General features: G+C 36.4%; 1 protein-coding gene across 5 annotated transcripts in view; it reads right to left on the bottom strand.

Moving 5' to 3' along the window:
* Positions 1 to 339: 339 nt before the first annotated feature.
* The window catches only part of LOC105251087 (serine/threonine-protein kinase minibrain), an 80,695-nt gene continuing 63,704 nt past the window's right edge, over positions 340 to 17,330 (bottom strand). For 3 of the 5 annotated variants that reach the window (XM_025414739.1, XM_025414740.1, XM_025414741.1), the window contains exons 4-9: positions 10,431 to 10,599; positions 10,035 to 10,202; positions 9,673 to 9,959; positions 9,429 to 9,575; positions 8,790 to 9,222; positions 340 to 6,159 (exon numbers count right to left, since the gene is read on the bottom strand). In XM_025414739.1, the coding sequence (XP_025270524.1) occupies positions 5,675 to 6,159; positions 8,790 to 9,222; positions 9,429 to 9,575; positions 9,673 to 9,959; positions 10,035 to 10,202; positions 10,431 to 10,599 (1,689 nt within the window). In that variant the 3' untranslated portion in view covers positions 340 to 5,674. Of the gene's footprint in view, positions 6,160 to 7,607; positions 7,707 to 8,077; positions 8,193 to 8,789; positions 9,223 to 9,428; positions 9,576 to 9,672; positions 9,960 to 10,034; positions 10,203 to 10,430; positions 10,600 to 17,330 lie in introns of all 5 variants that reach the window. The other 2 variants (XR_003123664.1, XM_025414742.1) reach the window with 2 other exon arrangements.

Genomic DNA, 17,330 nt, shown 5'->3' with positions numbered 1-17,330 from the left:
GGAAGAAAAAGGTAACAACAAAAGGTGAAGATGGTTTTGTTTATTATTAACCTTATGTAATATCGTTTCAAATTTTCAATTACATTATTATATATATAATAATAATTATAATAATCATCATAATAATGTTATGACAATGTATACACGTTAGATACAAGTTTCATTTTCCTTCATCCGGTATAGAGTTTTTGTTAATTATTTTTTTTTTTCATCTTAATAAATCGGTTTTTTGTTTCCCCCTTTCTCTCTCTCTCTTTCTCACGCACACACATACAAACGTACATACGTATCCACATGTACACATTTTCCTCTCGCTCTTTGCGTTCATTTCTTATATTCTTTTTTTGTCCCGCTTGTGGTGCATGCCATTGCGCCAAACGAGACATCATCAAAACATCACATTACTTCTCTCTCTCTCTCTCTCGCATACTTAATTCTCAAAGGACGCTCGCATATCGCCTCTCAGGCGCATCAGTCATATTATAGTTATATTTGTTTCTGAACACAATGCTTTTACACATGACGTTAGGAAACTTAAGTTACTTTATTTCCCCGCCGCGACACATGTTCCAGTGATTCCGGAATTAAGATTCGCGAGCGCGAGCTTCATAAACGGACTTTTACAAAGACCGCTTGTACAAACACGCATATACACATACACACACACACACATATATATATATTGCATTAGATATATTAGATAAATATGAAATTTTACGTCAAATCATAAAATTGTCAAAAAAAAAAAAAAAAAATGCAAACAAAAGAATCATCATAGGTGTAGACATTAATAAACGATAATTGACGAATATGTTATGTAACGAATGATACGATCGAAAATTAAAAAAACAAACCAGTTGCCTGATTCATTCGTTGGAATTATAAAAAAATTATTTAATATAATACTGGCTGCGTTCAAAAATCATGGTCAGTTATCTACAATCAGCTGTTGTACCGCAATTTCGAACGTACCTTGTAGTATATATGAGTAGAGAAGTTAAAATAAAAAAAAATAAATAAATAAATCTGTATAATTATTTGAAAAAATACAGGCACATGTATAACGTGTGCACATGTATAAGAGATATATTTTTTTATGTTTATAATTTTCAAATTACAATTGACGAATGCGAAGAAAGACGAGATTTGAAAAAGTTACATTTGAACGGCAAATAATGAAGAAAATCCGTCGAAAAGTTGCATTATAAACACTAAAAAAATATATAATATGAATAATTAACACTACAGTAAATACAAAAGTATGTATCGCATACACATTTATCTGCGGACCAAGATACATATAATTAAAACATAATTTTTCGACATATACCATTTTTTCTTTCATCATCATTCTGATCTTAAGAGTTTCTCCTACATGAAAAACAATATATACATAGTATATGTGTATAACTTGAAATACAGCGAAATAAATCACTGGAACATGAATCGCGGCTAGCTCTTACGTTATTAAATGTATACATCTCTGCTGTCTGCTAATTGGCTTAAATACTTTGCATTTTTGCGACAGTTGTTGAGTGAACAAATTCCAAGAGACGGTGATTCTCGAAAATGAAGACGCGCATACATCGGAAAAAGCGAAAGGAATCTTAAGGGAAGTTCTTTTTTCGTTCTGCTCATCGCGGGTCCTCTCTTTTCCATATTGGGAGACTACTAAACATACGTTTAAAACGCATTTCGTCGCGTTTACGTGGCAAATAAAGATCCTCTTATTATTCGCACAGCCACGTTCGGCACGCTCGTTTACGCTTTCAATATTTTACAGATCTCTCTAGCTTGCTTTCATTCGAATGCTCCATCTCCGAATGTCGTACCTATCGTGGCCTTTCTCTTCGCGCACTATGCGAAAAAAAAAATTGTCCCTAAATTTATCCGTCCGAATGACGGCGGTCGTTAAATCGCGCTAGGTTTCGCATCATTATATCTAATCGATCACTTTGTTTCTCTATACAGGTGTTTAAAGAAAAAGAAAAACAATAATTATTTTCAATTAAAATCAACAATTGTCCAAAGCACACAAGAGCTATGAATTTTTTACTAAACGTGACGCTGTGCCCAGGAGCCCATCGTGGAAATTGTGCATGTTCTCTTGATATTGGCTGAAGAAAAAGAGACCAGCATCGAGCGATATATCGCCCTTGTGTGTATACGAATCATCCGACATGGAAGGATTATCTTAGATGTGGATACCTTGTCACGAAACAAAGTCACCGACGAACGAGATTCAAGAGAGATATCTCTCTTTTTCTATTTCTGGACGATAAAAAATAGTTCTGTATAGCTTGGAAAATACGATCGCGATTCGATTCTCTGCGCGAATAATGTTATGAACACCATGTTTGTTTTTGGAACTGGTGAGCACAGCGTTAAGTTTGTAACAATCGGAATTCGGAAGAAGGCTCGTGCGTTGTGATATCTTACACGCGACATTATCTATATCTTATAGAGCGTACTGATTTTTGCCGTTCAACAGGATATTCTTTCGCGAGGAACGCTTAAAACTTGTCACAGAAAATTCCGAACGTTCCGCCCGTTTAATTTCGCTCTCTTTCTCTTTCTCTCTTTCTCTCTCGCTCACTCTCACTCTCACTCTCTCTCTTTCTCTCCACATTCTAATAAATTATATTATCCTGTACAACTTTTTTTTTCCAACTGCTGAAATTATTAAAAAAGATCATTGAGGTAAGGTGCGCGACATATTCTGTTTAAAGTTTTGGATAATTTTTGTGGAGTTTTTTTTTCTCTTTTTTTAAGTATATTTATTATGTCACAGTGAATCTCTCTATTCTTTTTTTTTTAAGCATTGCTTTCGAGCTATCTAATCACAACACAGATTCATTACGACTCTTTGAATTTTTTAACGTATCTTAAGCACTGATTGCCGTAAATCTGGATGCATTATAAAAACATTTATGATACAGGTTTTAGGGCGTATCGTATTTTCTATTTATCCGTTGGAGATTTACATTATTACTGTTAGAAAATTTGTTTTCGCTCGGTAACTTAGTATAAATTCGAGTATAACAAACCTCAACATCTGAGTTGCAATATAGAACGTTTCGCGCGCGTGTGAAATCTTGTTCAAACGTATCCGCAAATGTTTCTGTGTTGCAGGTGTATAAAAATATACAAATCATTCGAAAGGCCGCATGAAGAAAATGATTCTTAGCAGATCGAATGGCTTGTGAAACGTTAGACTTCTCAGCTCTACTCGAAAAAGTATTTTATATTTCTCTCATATATATATTTACAACTAATACAACAAGAAAAATTCAAATCTAAACTTCACAGTGAGACTCTCATTATTACTTGTCCAGAAAATACATTGTAAGAATCCTCTTGGTCGTCTAATACCTTTTTCTTTTTTTTTTCTTTTTTTTTTAGCCAAGCTCTTTTGACAACAGTCGCGGTCATGCAGACGAAATACGGTGCTTATAGCCGCCGCTATCTACGCGTTAAAATTTGTGTACAAAAAAAGAAAAATATAGCAATTAAAACGTTAAAGATGACGGATTAGGAATTATACATGCAGCTTTATTTTTACGAGACCTCTCATAAAGCAATTAAAATTAGATCTAGAATGTCCTAAAGTAGCTACACAGTAAATCGATACGATCCGTCAACAAAATGATTCCGCGTTTATCTTATATATAATATAATAAATAGCATACAGATAAATTATTATCTAAATCTTAGGTCTCCGTGGAGCATTCTTTTTTTCTTTCGTATATGTATGGAAGTATAAAAAGCCGCAATTATATAAAATATATTTCGTAAACAGATTTAAGTATTTCCACATTTTTTTTTGCTATCGTGATTACGAAAAAAGCAACATGCATAATTCTTTAAGATTTCTTTCTCTTTACAGCGTATATTATTATAGTTTCTATTAAAAGTGTCGTATTTTTTTATTCTCTTCTTTTTCTTTCATAACTTATCTGGGCTGTGTAGAGGAATTTATTACGGTTGCATTTTAATGGTCTGCCTTCAGGTACTAATACTACACTTTTACAATTGGTAGTTTCACAACGAAATGTACGATTGCGCGTTGACAATAAGAAAGAAATTATTGGCTTCTATCTTTTTGTTCGTCATCTAGTTTTACAATATGTCAATAATCGAAAGGGATCACATTTAATTGATTAAAAACCATTTCATGGCCGAATAAAAATCAAATCTTGTGTACAAAGAGGCTAATATAATGATCGATGCGAATGGCATAAGCGACCATCGGAGCAAAACGGCAAAAATCAATGACGATTGGCGTTGGAAACGTATGCATGTGAGAGTATACGCGCGTATTGTTTATTATAAAGTATCTAGATTTCTCATATGATTATATTCCATTCTTGATCGATCTTACGTGTATGCTGTTTTTTAACTTTCTTATTACTGTTTTTTTTTTATGTATAAATATGTATTGTTGTTAAGCCGCGCGAACCCCGTTTGTTTAAAGTCCTTGCTCAACAACAAACTGACGTTCGCAACTTGCATCCTTGTATTTTCATTAAAGTAAATAAAATGATTGAGTTTACATTGTCTTGTGTACGTGTGTGTATGTATATGTATGTGTAGGTATGGATGGGTGGATAAGTGAATGTATGTGTTACCTCTTCACACTTAAAAGCTAAATCCTAAAGCTGCACTCTTATCATTCATTCTAAGTGTATTGTACAAATAACTAGTCAACGCGACTGTTTGCTCGCAAGTACTTGCTAAACTGTTTACATCCGTGACATCGTGTATAAAACTCTATTGGAGTACATGCTTACATTGGTAATTCTTACTTTTCCTTCTTTTTTTTCTTTTACACAGTAATAATAGTAATTATCACTTTTTCGCTCTCTAGGCCACACAGTTTGATTGCCGAAAGTTTTCCCGCTCAGAGTTGTTTTCTCTAAAAACTGCTCAGAGTGTTCGTGGAAATCGGGCAGGACCCGAGAGGCCAGCTGGGTTCATCCTCACTAGACCATTACCACCTGTCCGTGCTCGAAGCTTTCGTCAATCATCCGTGTTAGACATGTAATAATATCCACGCTCAATGTGTAGGGCCAGTCAGCTCGATAAAAGATACGAAAATACAGCAACGTAACAGAAATAGAGGTTTACCTCTCCCATATTTTCCCTTTTCCTTTCTTTTCCTCGCATGTTCTCGTTTTCTATCCATTGGTTTTTTTCACACAGTCGTTATCGCCGCCAAGCTTATAGTAAACATCTCCGCTTCTGTGATCTCTTAATCTCAGAGAGAGATTTGAGCTTTGTGACTTGCGTTTGTCTCGTGGATTTTTTCGGGGAAATTTTTCGTTTGTATTTTTCAGAGAATTGTTCAGCCAAACCAACATGTGTCCGAAAAATTTGTTGAATTCTCACTGTCGAAGTTAATCGCTGATTGCGAACACTGATGTGCTTTTTTTTCTTTTTTTTGGCTCTATGCTTCGAGAAAGCAGCATCGGAGAATGACGTTTGAAAATGTTTACAAGCCATTTCCTTTTCCTCTTCTCTTGCCTCTTTCTTCGTCTACGACAATAACATAGCGTAGACGAACGTTCAAAGTATGCCACGATCTCTATCCGGTAATAAATCAGCTAAATCGTCTTCCTCTTCCACCAATCTTGCAAATTGCCTACAATCAGCTGTATTGTCCACTTCTACCACCTCAGTGAATAGCGACCGGGCTCTGTTGGACGCAGACACCGACCATCGGGCTATCTTCCCTCTCCGCTGGATCTCGCTGGTTACCGGTCGACACCGTCGATGGTTGTCTGACCATCCCATGCGCGTCGGCGGTCGAGTAGCCGTAGTTGTAGAAGTTCTGCTGCTGAATCATCGGCGAGGTCATCATCGCGGGCAGATGGGGTATATTAGGAAGAATTAGGCTATTGTACGATCCAAGGGAGCTCTGTATCAGGGAGCTGTCCATGGATTGCATGGACGTCGTCATCGGGGCTGACGCGGGCGCCCCGGCCGATGTCGATGGGTAGCCCGTTGTTATGGCACGCCGACCGCCCGTGTGACGAGGCGAGGACTCGCAGTCCATGGGTTGATAACCGCCACCAGGGAGACTCGACGCCTGCATCTGCTGCAGACTGCCGCCGCTGCTGCTGCTGCCGCTGCCACCCTGTCCCGACATGGTTACCAGTCCTGGGACATCGAGAAAGGAAAAAGTCAATTTGAGAGGTCGAGCATTAATTTTTCGATATATATATATATATATATATATATATATATATATATATTTATATACATATATATATTTATACACACTAAAATGCCATAATCATCCACGCAAATCGCTCTAGCTCTTACAATTGAATAATGACTAATGGGAATAAAGAGAAATAAAATCGTCAAACGTCTACAGGGACATGTTTGCAGGCAATAATCCACCGCTAATACCTTTCTTTTCACGCACATTCCTTTGGCGAAAATGACTTTCCGATCATGTGTTTCCTTCTTTAAATACTCATCGTACACTAAAATATTAAATTGCAAATACTACTCTCTTTAATACAATTTCTTCTTTCATCTTGTAAATTTATGCAGTTGATAAAAATTAATCAAATTTTACGTATAATTAATTACGATTTTAAATTTATTACGATCTTAACACCTACGATGCTTTCATTACAATTTATGTTTGCATTATATTTGTAGAATATATGCGCTTATAGAGTATGATTGAAATCATACAAAATCATTCAAATAATTATATCATATATTTTACAAGTTTTTAAGTTAATACGAAATTATCTGCCTGATTTGTTCGTTGTTTATATAATATTACGTAATCGCGATGCAGCGTAATCTTTTCTTAATTATGTACGTAATAGTTAATGTGCAATTGGGGCATAACATTAGCGTAAACTTAAGAAGAGGGATGTATGATAAATGCATATATATATATGTATAAGTATATATTACTGACGGACAAGACTTATTTCACAGAAACGTTACTATTTCATGTCCCATTTACAGCATTGCACTTGATAAAGTGCACAATGTAAGCAGCTAAAGCATGCATAAAAAAACTAGAAGACAATGATGTGACTTTTCTACAAAACAGAAATTCGCAATTAACACAGAGATGCAATACTTTTAGTTGGAATATGTTCTGCAATCGTGATAAAATGCAATCTATCTCCGACAACATTCATATACAACGATCATTAGTTGCTTTCAATCATCGATGAAAGCAAAATGATGAAAAAAAAAGAAACATATTCCAGCAGTCTCACACGACGTTCTTTATCCTTTTATTTTTTTTTTGTCCTTATATGTTCTAAGATATTGTCATCAAAAAGGACAGTCTTATATAATAACGAATGATCGACCTCGAAAATGGGCACTATATAAGTTATATTAAATACATTAATGTTAATAAAATTAAAGAAGACACGGGCTATAGAGCAATGTCAATCCGTGTCTGTCAGACGGAATATATCTTTTCAAGCAAGCAAAGGCTTCGCGCAATACATCCGAGGCCAGGATATGATTATTAGGGATATCGTTAATCTTTCAGCATGTGTCTGTATATGTATTATGTGTGTGCGTGTGTGTGTGTATAGGATTGTTTGTTAGATAGAACTTACTTATGTTAGTAAGTAAGATTAGGGTTGGGGCCTAGGACAGGTCGTCGCCGCCCCGCGGATACGACAGTCATCGAGCCACGTATTGTCCCCCCATCATATCTACGGGCAACAACAAGTATCGTTTAGTTTGCGCAGAAAATAAAAAAATGTATTATTAAAAGAAAAAGAGGGGGAAAATCGAGGGAAGAATCAATTGCGAAATTGTATGTATCTTACGAAATTATCGTCGTTCATTCATACGTTGTCGTTGACATTGCCTAATATATTAAGTAATTATTTGATTAATTAGGTTCTGGTTTTTATAGAGAATAGCTAAAAAATATCTCATTTCATATTATGTAATATATAGGACAGATAATATTATATTAATTAATATAATGGTGGAGAATTTATTTTCTGCACAAATTAAAACCTTCCTAAACTCTCAATATAAATACAACTGTCCGTCCTGAATTTCTATTTATATCTACCTTGTGCTTAATTATTCAGAAATGGTCAATAACAGCTCAGAGGTATCGTTAGCCACAATCAAACGTTTCTGTCTTTTAAATCGTTTGCAAGAACGGTGGAAATTCCTGTAAGCAACTGTCAAAAGACTTTATTGCAGCCTGAACAGAATATGTGATTGCAGTTAGATATTTCTTTCTTTCTTTAGATATCTGCCTCTTTTTAGATATATTATTTTTATATGTATATTTTGTACAAAATTATCTATCGATAAAAAATGGGCAGTAACAATTGTAAATTTTCTTTCTGTATCGGCGTTCACATTTGTTGAAAAGGCCGATTCAGAAAAAATTACGGATTAAATATATCATCAGGCAATCAAGTATGATATTAATAATGAATGATGAATGAAATCAAGCGACATAGAGCCATACTTTGATAGTAAGATTATGTTTCTCGCTGCAATTAATCGTTTAACGTACAGTTATTGTGACAGAATGCAAATCTGACATGTTTTCAACTTTAATACATTTAGAAGTAGTCTGCGCTTGATTTAAGATATCATACGCGGAATGAGCAAGAGAAACGCGATATAATAATGTTGAAAACCTGCCAGAGTTTCGAAGAAACTCAGATGTGAAGCACACAAATGCGTAATTCGGATTACTTCTCTCCTCTATGTTACACAATGATTCGGCGAAATCGACCGATATCGCGCGATGGTCAACGACTCACCGTGATCCTGGCTCATCGACACCACTGCCGGACTCGTGCTCGCGCTATTGGCAGCAGCGACATTCGTGTTGGTCCCCTCATCGGCCGTCCTCTTAAAGAAGTTGTGTTGGAGCGCATAATACGGCGTTACCCTCGTCTTCGGATCGAAATCCAACATCCGTACGATTAGGTCTTTGAACTTGAGATAATCGGACATCGAGTGACCCGGTTCTCCTATCCTCCTGCCGCCGGGGCCGCCGCTCTCAACACCTAGAATATCGTGTAAGCGCCTCGTGCCAGGAGGTTTGTATTTTTTACCATCCTTGGATTTTTTCAGCACATACGAGCCATCCGTGGGGACTTTGTCAAAGTACTTCCGCGCCTTGTGCGCTTGGTCCAATATATGTTTCGGCGGCATTCCTAGTACTTCTACAATTTTGTTCATTTGATCGACCTGCAAATTACGCGAAAAATCTTCTTTAAACAGAGATTTACTTTGATACAACAATATATGTGCATTCATCAAGCAAATTCATATTTGTCATATGTTCTTAACATAGTCATAAACTCCGATAGCATCTCGTGCTATTAATAAAAATTATCGAGAGCTATGGACTTGATTAAAGAGAACAATACACAACGATCAGGTTATTTTATTACCTCATTGGCCCCACTAAATAAAGGTTCTCCCGTGTGCATTTCTACTAAAATACATCCCAGACTCCACATGTCTATCGCGAGGTCATAAGGTATTCCTAATAGAACTTCTGGTGATCTGTAGAACCTGGACTGAATATACTGATATATCTACAAACATGGAAAAAAGAAGAAGCAAGTGAGACATGGATCGAAGAGCGACTCGAAGAGCCCGCGCGGGATAATTAACATCTTATGAGATACCCACTCTTTGTCCAAGTTGACATGAACTACCAAAGTCGACTATCTTTATCGCACTTCGTTTGGGATTGCATAAAAGGATGTTTTCGGGTTTCAGATCACAGTGAATGATGTTCAATTCCGGTGTAGACAGGAACAAGAGGGCAGTACACAGTTGCTGTGCAAACTTTCTTGTCAGATTTAATGACACTCCTCGGAAATTCGTATTTCTAAGTAGGTCATACAGATTATACGACAGCAGCTCGAACACCAGACATAAGTGATTTCGCCACATAAAATGCCTCTTTAGTTTAACTGTAATCAAAAGAAGAAGGAGATGAAAAATTAGCATCACGCGTAAATATATCATTCTTACACAAGTAAACGTACCTATATAATACTTGTTGTCGGTATCCGCTCTGTTCATCATTTCCAATAGCCTAACTTCAATTTGCGCTTGATTTAGAAAAGGCTTCTTGTTCTTGATGATTTTTATTGCCACTTGCGTCTGCTCTTCGTGATCAAACGCTTTCACTACTTGGCCAAAACTGCCTTTACCTGCAAACAGAAAACATGTAAAAAAACTATGCAGGATAAACGATTGAAATATCTTTTGCAACCATCACAAATTAAGAAAGTCTTGTAAAAGATATTGTACGAAATCTACGAGAAACAATTATTTATATCATTGGAAAATATCTCATATCAATTCACACGATACAACAATTATTCCGATATTTCTTGCGCAATAACTTATGCTACTTTTTTAATTTTTTTTTCTCTTACCTATTAATGAATCGATCTCGTATCGATCGAGGAACTTTTCCCCATTCTTGATAATATAATCGTGATTATCGTCGTCCCAGCCATCGTTGTAGAGTTTCCTCTCTTTTTTATGTGAGCCATCCTCTCCTTGCATCTGCTGTGCCCTCCTTTTCTTCTTCGCATAGTAAACCTGGAAAAGAAGTGGATATAAGCAATCGTTGCGATATTTCTCATGTATAAAGGTCAAAATTCGTTAAAATTCACACGCAAAGATATTGAAACGAAAATATTATTACAATATATAAACTAAATAATTTTATAAATATAACAGTCTTGTATTTTATATATTATTATGTACAATATTTGTCTATATATTTTTCCTTGTTTTCGATTTACCGGATTTTTTCGCATTATTTATTATTAAACCGCGTTTTATAGATCCTAAAATTGGATCATAGTCCTTTTATCAGGTCGCAATTCGTGTAATTATCACGTTTATTGATAATGAACGATATTGATAATGAAAATTCAAACAATTGATCGGTTGAAAAGTTCGTTTATAATAACTCATCAGTTCAAAAGTTCGTTTATAATAACTCATCAGTTCAAAAGTTCGTTTATAATAACTCATCAGATCAAGTCTAATGGAATTATACATAACAAAGTACATCCCAAAGTTATATATTCGCACAGGTAGAACTTAGGTCCATGACGTTCCGCGAAAACGAGGAGAGAACGCGCGTCCGATCGATCGCTTATATTTTTCACGACGTATATAAATCCGCGGTTATGCCGCCTTATTCGCCTGTAAAGTACGCCCTAGTCAAAATGCCGTCACGATTATCCGCCCCTCTCTCTCTCTCTCTCTCTCTCTCTCTCTCTCTCTCTCTCTCTCTCTCTCTCTCTCTCCATCTCTCTCCTCCGTCTCTCGCTCTCCTAAAAAGCGTCATATTCGCCATAAATATCCCTCGTCTACGAGGAAGGTGGAAGGACGGCGCGCGACGAGAGGGTGGAAGGCGCAGAGCGGGGGCGGACGGGAAGGGAAGCGAAAGGGAAAAGGGCGCAGAATCCGATCTGCCGCCTCGTCCGGGAATCGATATGCTCGCGACCACGTGAAAACCATGCCGTTCGAAAGCGCCGTCGGCTGTGCGACTCGAAGAGTCCGTCGACGACGACGACGACATATTCCCGGACTCGTGTTCGGTCGGTCGTGCCGTGCGAAATTTTCGGAAGAAAGCCGGGGATGAGGAAGAGAGGAATCGACAGGCGGCAGGAGGTAGGGGGCGAGAAGGCTCCTCGCGGATCGGGCAGGATCGAGGTGGTTGTTCCACTGCTGGCACGCCTCTACCACCCAGGTCATCGACACGGTGATGGTCAGCGCTGTATCGGCGTCTAGTTACTCTATTTCGGCATCGATTGTGTGTACCGTCGAAGAAGTATACGAGGGGTACTCGGTGCCGCCACCGCCATCGCCACCACCCACCAGCCCCCTGCCACCCACCCCCACCCCCGCCCCTGCCGCCCACCGCCACCGCCGCCACCGACGCCGCCGCTGCCGCGGCGCGGCTAATGAACTCTCGATGCCGGGGCTCTCTTCCACACTCCCCGGAAGCGAATCGCCCCGACGACGGAGCGCTTATTTTTGACTTCGACTGCGTGTCAGCTCAATTTATAAAAGGAAGACCGGCTCTTCTTCGTTGTTGCTCGTGCAAAACGGAAGAAACGCGCTAATTTCCATGTCTCGTTGATGCGACAGAAAGTTTCGCAAGAACGTAAAAACTGTCGCTACTGATGAATGCAAAGAAAGCTATTATCATGTGCGATAAATCGACAGAAGTTTTCGTAAAAAATTGTCAAGACTTTGACAGTTATTTATTATTTTTGACAATTCATTCGAAAATTCTTTAAAACCCCCCTCAAAAATTCAAAAATAAAATCTTTGTATATAAATGTGTTATTTTAATTAATTAAATATATCGAGGAGTCGTATATTTTTTGAAATAATATCACAATTTTGAAATAATATCAGTTGAATTCTTTTTATTCAGGAAGAATAAACGTTTCTTAAGTAAATGTTTCTCAAGAAATCATATTTCTTATGATTCATTAAATTTTTCGAGAAAAAAATATACAGTAAAAATTAATATTACTTTCATCATTTTCAAAAATTCAAGAAAATGCTTACTATATTTGTCATTAATTCACGATTGTTTAAAATATAATTTCCAAGTTGTTTTAATTTATATTTAGCGAGGTCCACTTTCTTTGACAGGTGAAAACAGTCTCTTTCACAGGATTTCCAAATAAGATTTTTTTACCCTAGATTTGTACACTAGAGTTTAAGAATTAAAGCATTTAAAATATCGCATCTGAACAAATGGCATATCGTTTTTTTTTTATTTTAATTTATAGGTTCTGTTCGGGGGATGAGATCGGAAATCCATGCGGGATCAGATGATCAACTACCTTCCTACGTGAAAGTTTTCGCGAGCGAAACATTCGTATATGTTTGCACTGAGAAAAAACAACTTGTTAACTTAACCAAACCGTTTATTAAATTATTATTTTTTAAATTGAAATATTTAAATATCTAAGTTAAATGATGTCATGTTAGATTTAATATGTATTATTTAATTTAAATAGTTATAATAGTTATTTTAAATTTAAATAGTTATTATTAAATTATTATTATTATTAAATAGTTATTATTTAAATTATTATTATTATTAAATAGTTAAATATTTTAATTAAAAGAGTAATAATTTAGTTAAATAGTTCAGTGAAGTTAACAATCTTTTTTCTCAGGATGGCAATCCATGAAACGCCAGGTTAACATTTTCATTAATCGTAGGCGCGACTCTTCTAAGGAGCGTGACCTCATTTCGCGTAATATGGGTTAGTCGCGCGGAATCGGAAATTTAATTCTCGCGCACGAACTTTTCTATTCTCGTCGCATTTTCAAAACAGGATTTTTCGATTCAACTTTTTTCACCCGCTGCCGGGAAGTAGTCCAAACCCGATCCGAGGGAGGAAAGGGATTTATCGCTCGCGATAACACGAAAGTCACGTGACGCTTGATCTACCGCGGAGGACAGGTAAAAAACTTGCATATTAATTCATATCTTAATTTCGGAAAGATAATCCAAGCGAAAATCGAGTTTCGCAATTCCATACAAGTATTTTCCATATTTTTCCAGACGGGAGACACCTTGGACTTATTGTCACTCGAGATTAGATACCATGGCTCCGGGCACGTGTCAATCAAATCGATCACTATCCGTCGATTAGGTTTCGTTCGTACGTAGATAACGCGAAGACAGAGAGATAAGCAGGTTTAAAAATTTGTCGAACCAAGCCTATAGATTCATGGTCATCTCTTCTCCCGTTATCTTCCACCGAGCCTGTTATCATCGCGAGCAAAATCATCGAGGGACGCTCAACCAAACTGCTGACAATCTATCCTTCCTCCAGTCACTGAAGGATTGCTATCGTTTGTTCTTTTTCGCTTCAAGTGTGATGGCTCTCTTTCTCTCTCTTTTTCTTTCTCTTTCTAGCTTAACTATAACGATCTGATGCTGTAGCGAGAAAGAACGTATGATCAGGGACGGATACCTCTATAGAATACCGAAAAATTATCTGCACGAAGCATGTTAATTCAAAACATTTAATATGCAAGAAGATAAAAATGTAAAACACACATACATGATATTATATAATATTATAAATTAAGAAATTATAATTTTTTTTTAATTTTACAAAATCGAAGCGACCAATCAAATTTTTGTTAAAAAAAATCGACTTTGAGATAATCAAAGTATCTGTTAATCTTCTGGAATACGTGTAATTTTTTAACGACTTGCCTACAGACAATTAGTAAAGGCTCGTGATTGTGAAAAATAATTTTATGCAAGAATTTATATCATATTTTATTTATAATATTTATAGTAACATATATAATATATATAATATATTGTATGGAAAAAATAAAACAGAATAGACATAACATCATGAAAAAATAAACGAAGCATAAGGAATCGCATCATATTTTTTTTCTTAATGCAGAAAATATTTTTCTTAATGCAGAAAATATTTTATTTAAGTTTTATTACGTTTAATAATTAGATTATTCGATATTTCACAGATTCATATGTGTATCTCGATGTAATTGGTGTGCTTTCCTGTACATATTGAAAAAATATAGCTATCGTAATATGATATTAAAGCTAAAAAATGGGGGAAAAATAAGCCTTGTGCGATTGGCACCTCTAGTTTCTGCCTTCCTGTCTCTTTTCCTGTCTCGCGTCATCCTTCTTCGCGCATGGTCGTCCTCTCTCTCGTTTCTGTTGCTATGCGCGAGTGCACGAGACCGGCCCCATATGTGGTACGTTCATTAGCTTTACCGAAAGCAGCCCAGGACCCACTGATGAACGCCCAACGAGAGAAAAGGAGGAGGAGGAGGAGATGTCATCATTAAGGGGAAATCAATTCCGAATTACGAAATCTGTCATAAGAATTGACACAGTAAACAGAGCCCATATAAGGACATTTTATTGCTCTCCTCATGTGTGCGTCATTCTCGACCAATGGACTTGATTTGAGAGCGAATTAGAACGAAATCGTAAGAATTAAAATCGGAAAAATTATGCAAAAATTTTTAGAGTCGATCTCTGGAGGAAGGATAACGATTTTCTCCACGATCTTCTTCCTGAACGAATGATTAGTTTATTTCGAGGTCCGCTCGGCGCCGATGATTAGTGCGTTCTTCGCGTTTTACGAACGAATCTCGCTAAGTAGATTTTCGCGTCGCGAAATCTTAAAAGGTCCGTTGAAACAAAACGTCTTGAAAAATACGAAGTTGGATTAAATTATCTCGCAAGGATTCCACCGCTTGGGAGAAGTTAATTGCGACGTATATTAATGGCACGGATAATCCTTTGGTATCCTTTCGTTTTCTCAATAAAATTTATACTTGAAACATGAAGGTTGCGCAATGAATTTCAATAAAGTATTTATGTAAAGAAAGAAAAATAAGATTTTAACAGAAAGACTTAGAATTTTTTTAACAAGATTGAAACTATCTTATCAGCTAATGCAAAATTAATTGTAAGCAGAATATTACTTCGAAACTTCTCATTTTAAAAACAATTAAATTCTCAATGAAAATTATTTTAGAAAGATAGAATAATAAGAGAAAATGCAATTTTTTTTTTCTAGGAGAAAGAAAATCTACAAAACTTGGGAATTACGTATAAAATGGCTTATTATTAGACATCAACACGTCATTCCCGTTATTGAGTCATGTTAAGCGACAGAGTGCTTATAATGGTACAGACTATAATAAATCTATAAATCTCTTTCCGAACAAAATGGAATTTTCCCAACTTTTCCGCTTAATAAACTTCCGCTTTCGCGTACGCAATTCTTGTTCGCGAAAAGGGGAAATCTCGGCGAGTTATTTATAAATCGCGTTTGGCAATACAGCCGTCATTCATGCCGCACATATTAGAAAGCACGTACATACATGGTAGACTTGCTGAGGAGCGGTATAAACGCGATCGCATCGTCAGCTGACTGGATGATGACGAGTCGACATAAATTCCGACGCGGCGACGTCACGCACGACAGTTAGCTTTACATTCCGCACGCGCCGCTTTTCCGCCCCGTTTTATCGCAATTTTGTCCACATCGCGTTGATAAAATTGGCCCGTAAAAATGCCTAAACGCTATTTAACGCACGTTGTTGACACGCAGCCTGTCTTTTTTCACCTAAAAATTGAAAGAAAGGCGAATTAGGAGGATACGAAATACATTTATAGGTCGATAATAATTTCTTTTTTTGCGATATATAGGAAGAAACTTAATTTTTATCAGCTCCCTGGCAAATGTATCACGAAGAAAAATTAATAATCGGAGAAAATCAATCGACGATGACATATACAGGGTGGCCCCGAACGTTCCAGCCAGACTTTGAGATCTTATAGGAAATTTAATTCTGATCAAAAAATTTCCTATAAATATGGGTCGAGAAATGCTTCCTTAACAAGTTATCGCTCAAAAACCTCTGATGAAGGAAGAGCAAAAGGTGAAAAATAATTTTTTTTAACTAACTTTTATTTTATTTTCATAAAAGGAAAAGATTTTTATTTTTTATTTTTATCGTTTTTTTTTTTTCAAGAAATTTATTTAGTTTCATTTTATTTTTATTTCATTTTCTTTTCACCTTTTGCTCTTCCTTCATCAGAGGTTTTTGATAACTTCTTAAGGAAGCATTTTTCGACCCATGTTTATAAGAAATTTTTTGTTCAGAATTAAGTTTCTTATAAGATCTCAAAGTCTGGCTGGAACGTTCGGGGCCACTTTGTATAATAATCGCGAACAACTAATACATCGAGAAGCTCCGACGTCTTGGGACAATCTGATATAATCCTCTGTTAGAATGCCTTAGTAAAATCTATATTTTATGCATACGTGTAATATATGCGTGTCAATACATGTATCAGATCTCTTTTCAATGTCTCGCCCTAGATAAATCTCATAAGGAATCTATCCATGACACATGTAAAACGCGGTCATGTTTCTTTTTGACGCTATATGTACTAGATTGCGACTGAAATGTCTTATCTTGCAATTTTCAAATTATACCGAACTTGTAATTATAAATTGTCTCGGATTCTGAGTAAAATTGACATATGTATTCACCTTTCTTTGGCATTTTCACAAAAATGGGACATCTACGGGCATCCGTAGCACGAGTCAACGTTATGGAATGATAGTATATATGTTATATATATTTTTTACAGACTCCGTAGGAGTCATCCTCTGGAGGAGGATTTGCTCGAAAGAGAAAGAAAACGAAGGAATGCTACGTCATTGGATGACTACGAAGCCGTTATGAATATCTACCTTGCTGAAACGAAGGCC

Source organism: Camponotus floridanus, unplaced genomic scaffold, assembly GCF_003227725.1.
Source record: "Camponotus floridanus strain SB8 unplaced genomic scaffold, Cflo_v7.5 scaffold89, whole genome shotgun sequence".
Taxonomy (NCBI): Eukaryota; Metazoa; Arthropoda; class Insecta; order Hymenoptera; family Formicidae; genus Camponotus; species Camponotus floridanus.
The sequence above is the reverse complement of the archived record's forward strand: the minus strand, read 5'-3'. Positions and strand labels throughout refer to the sequence as shown.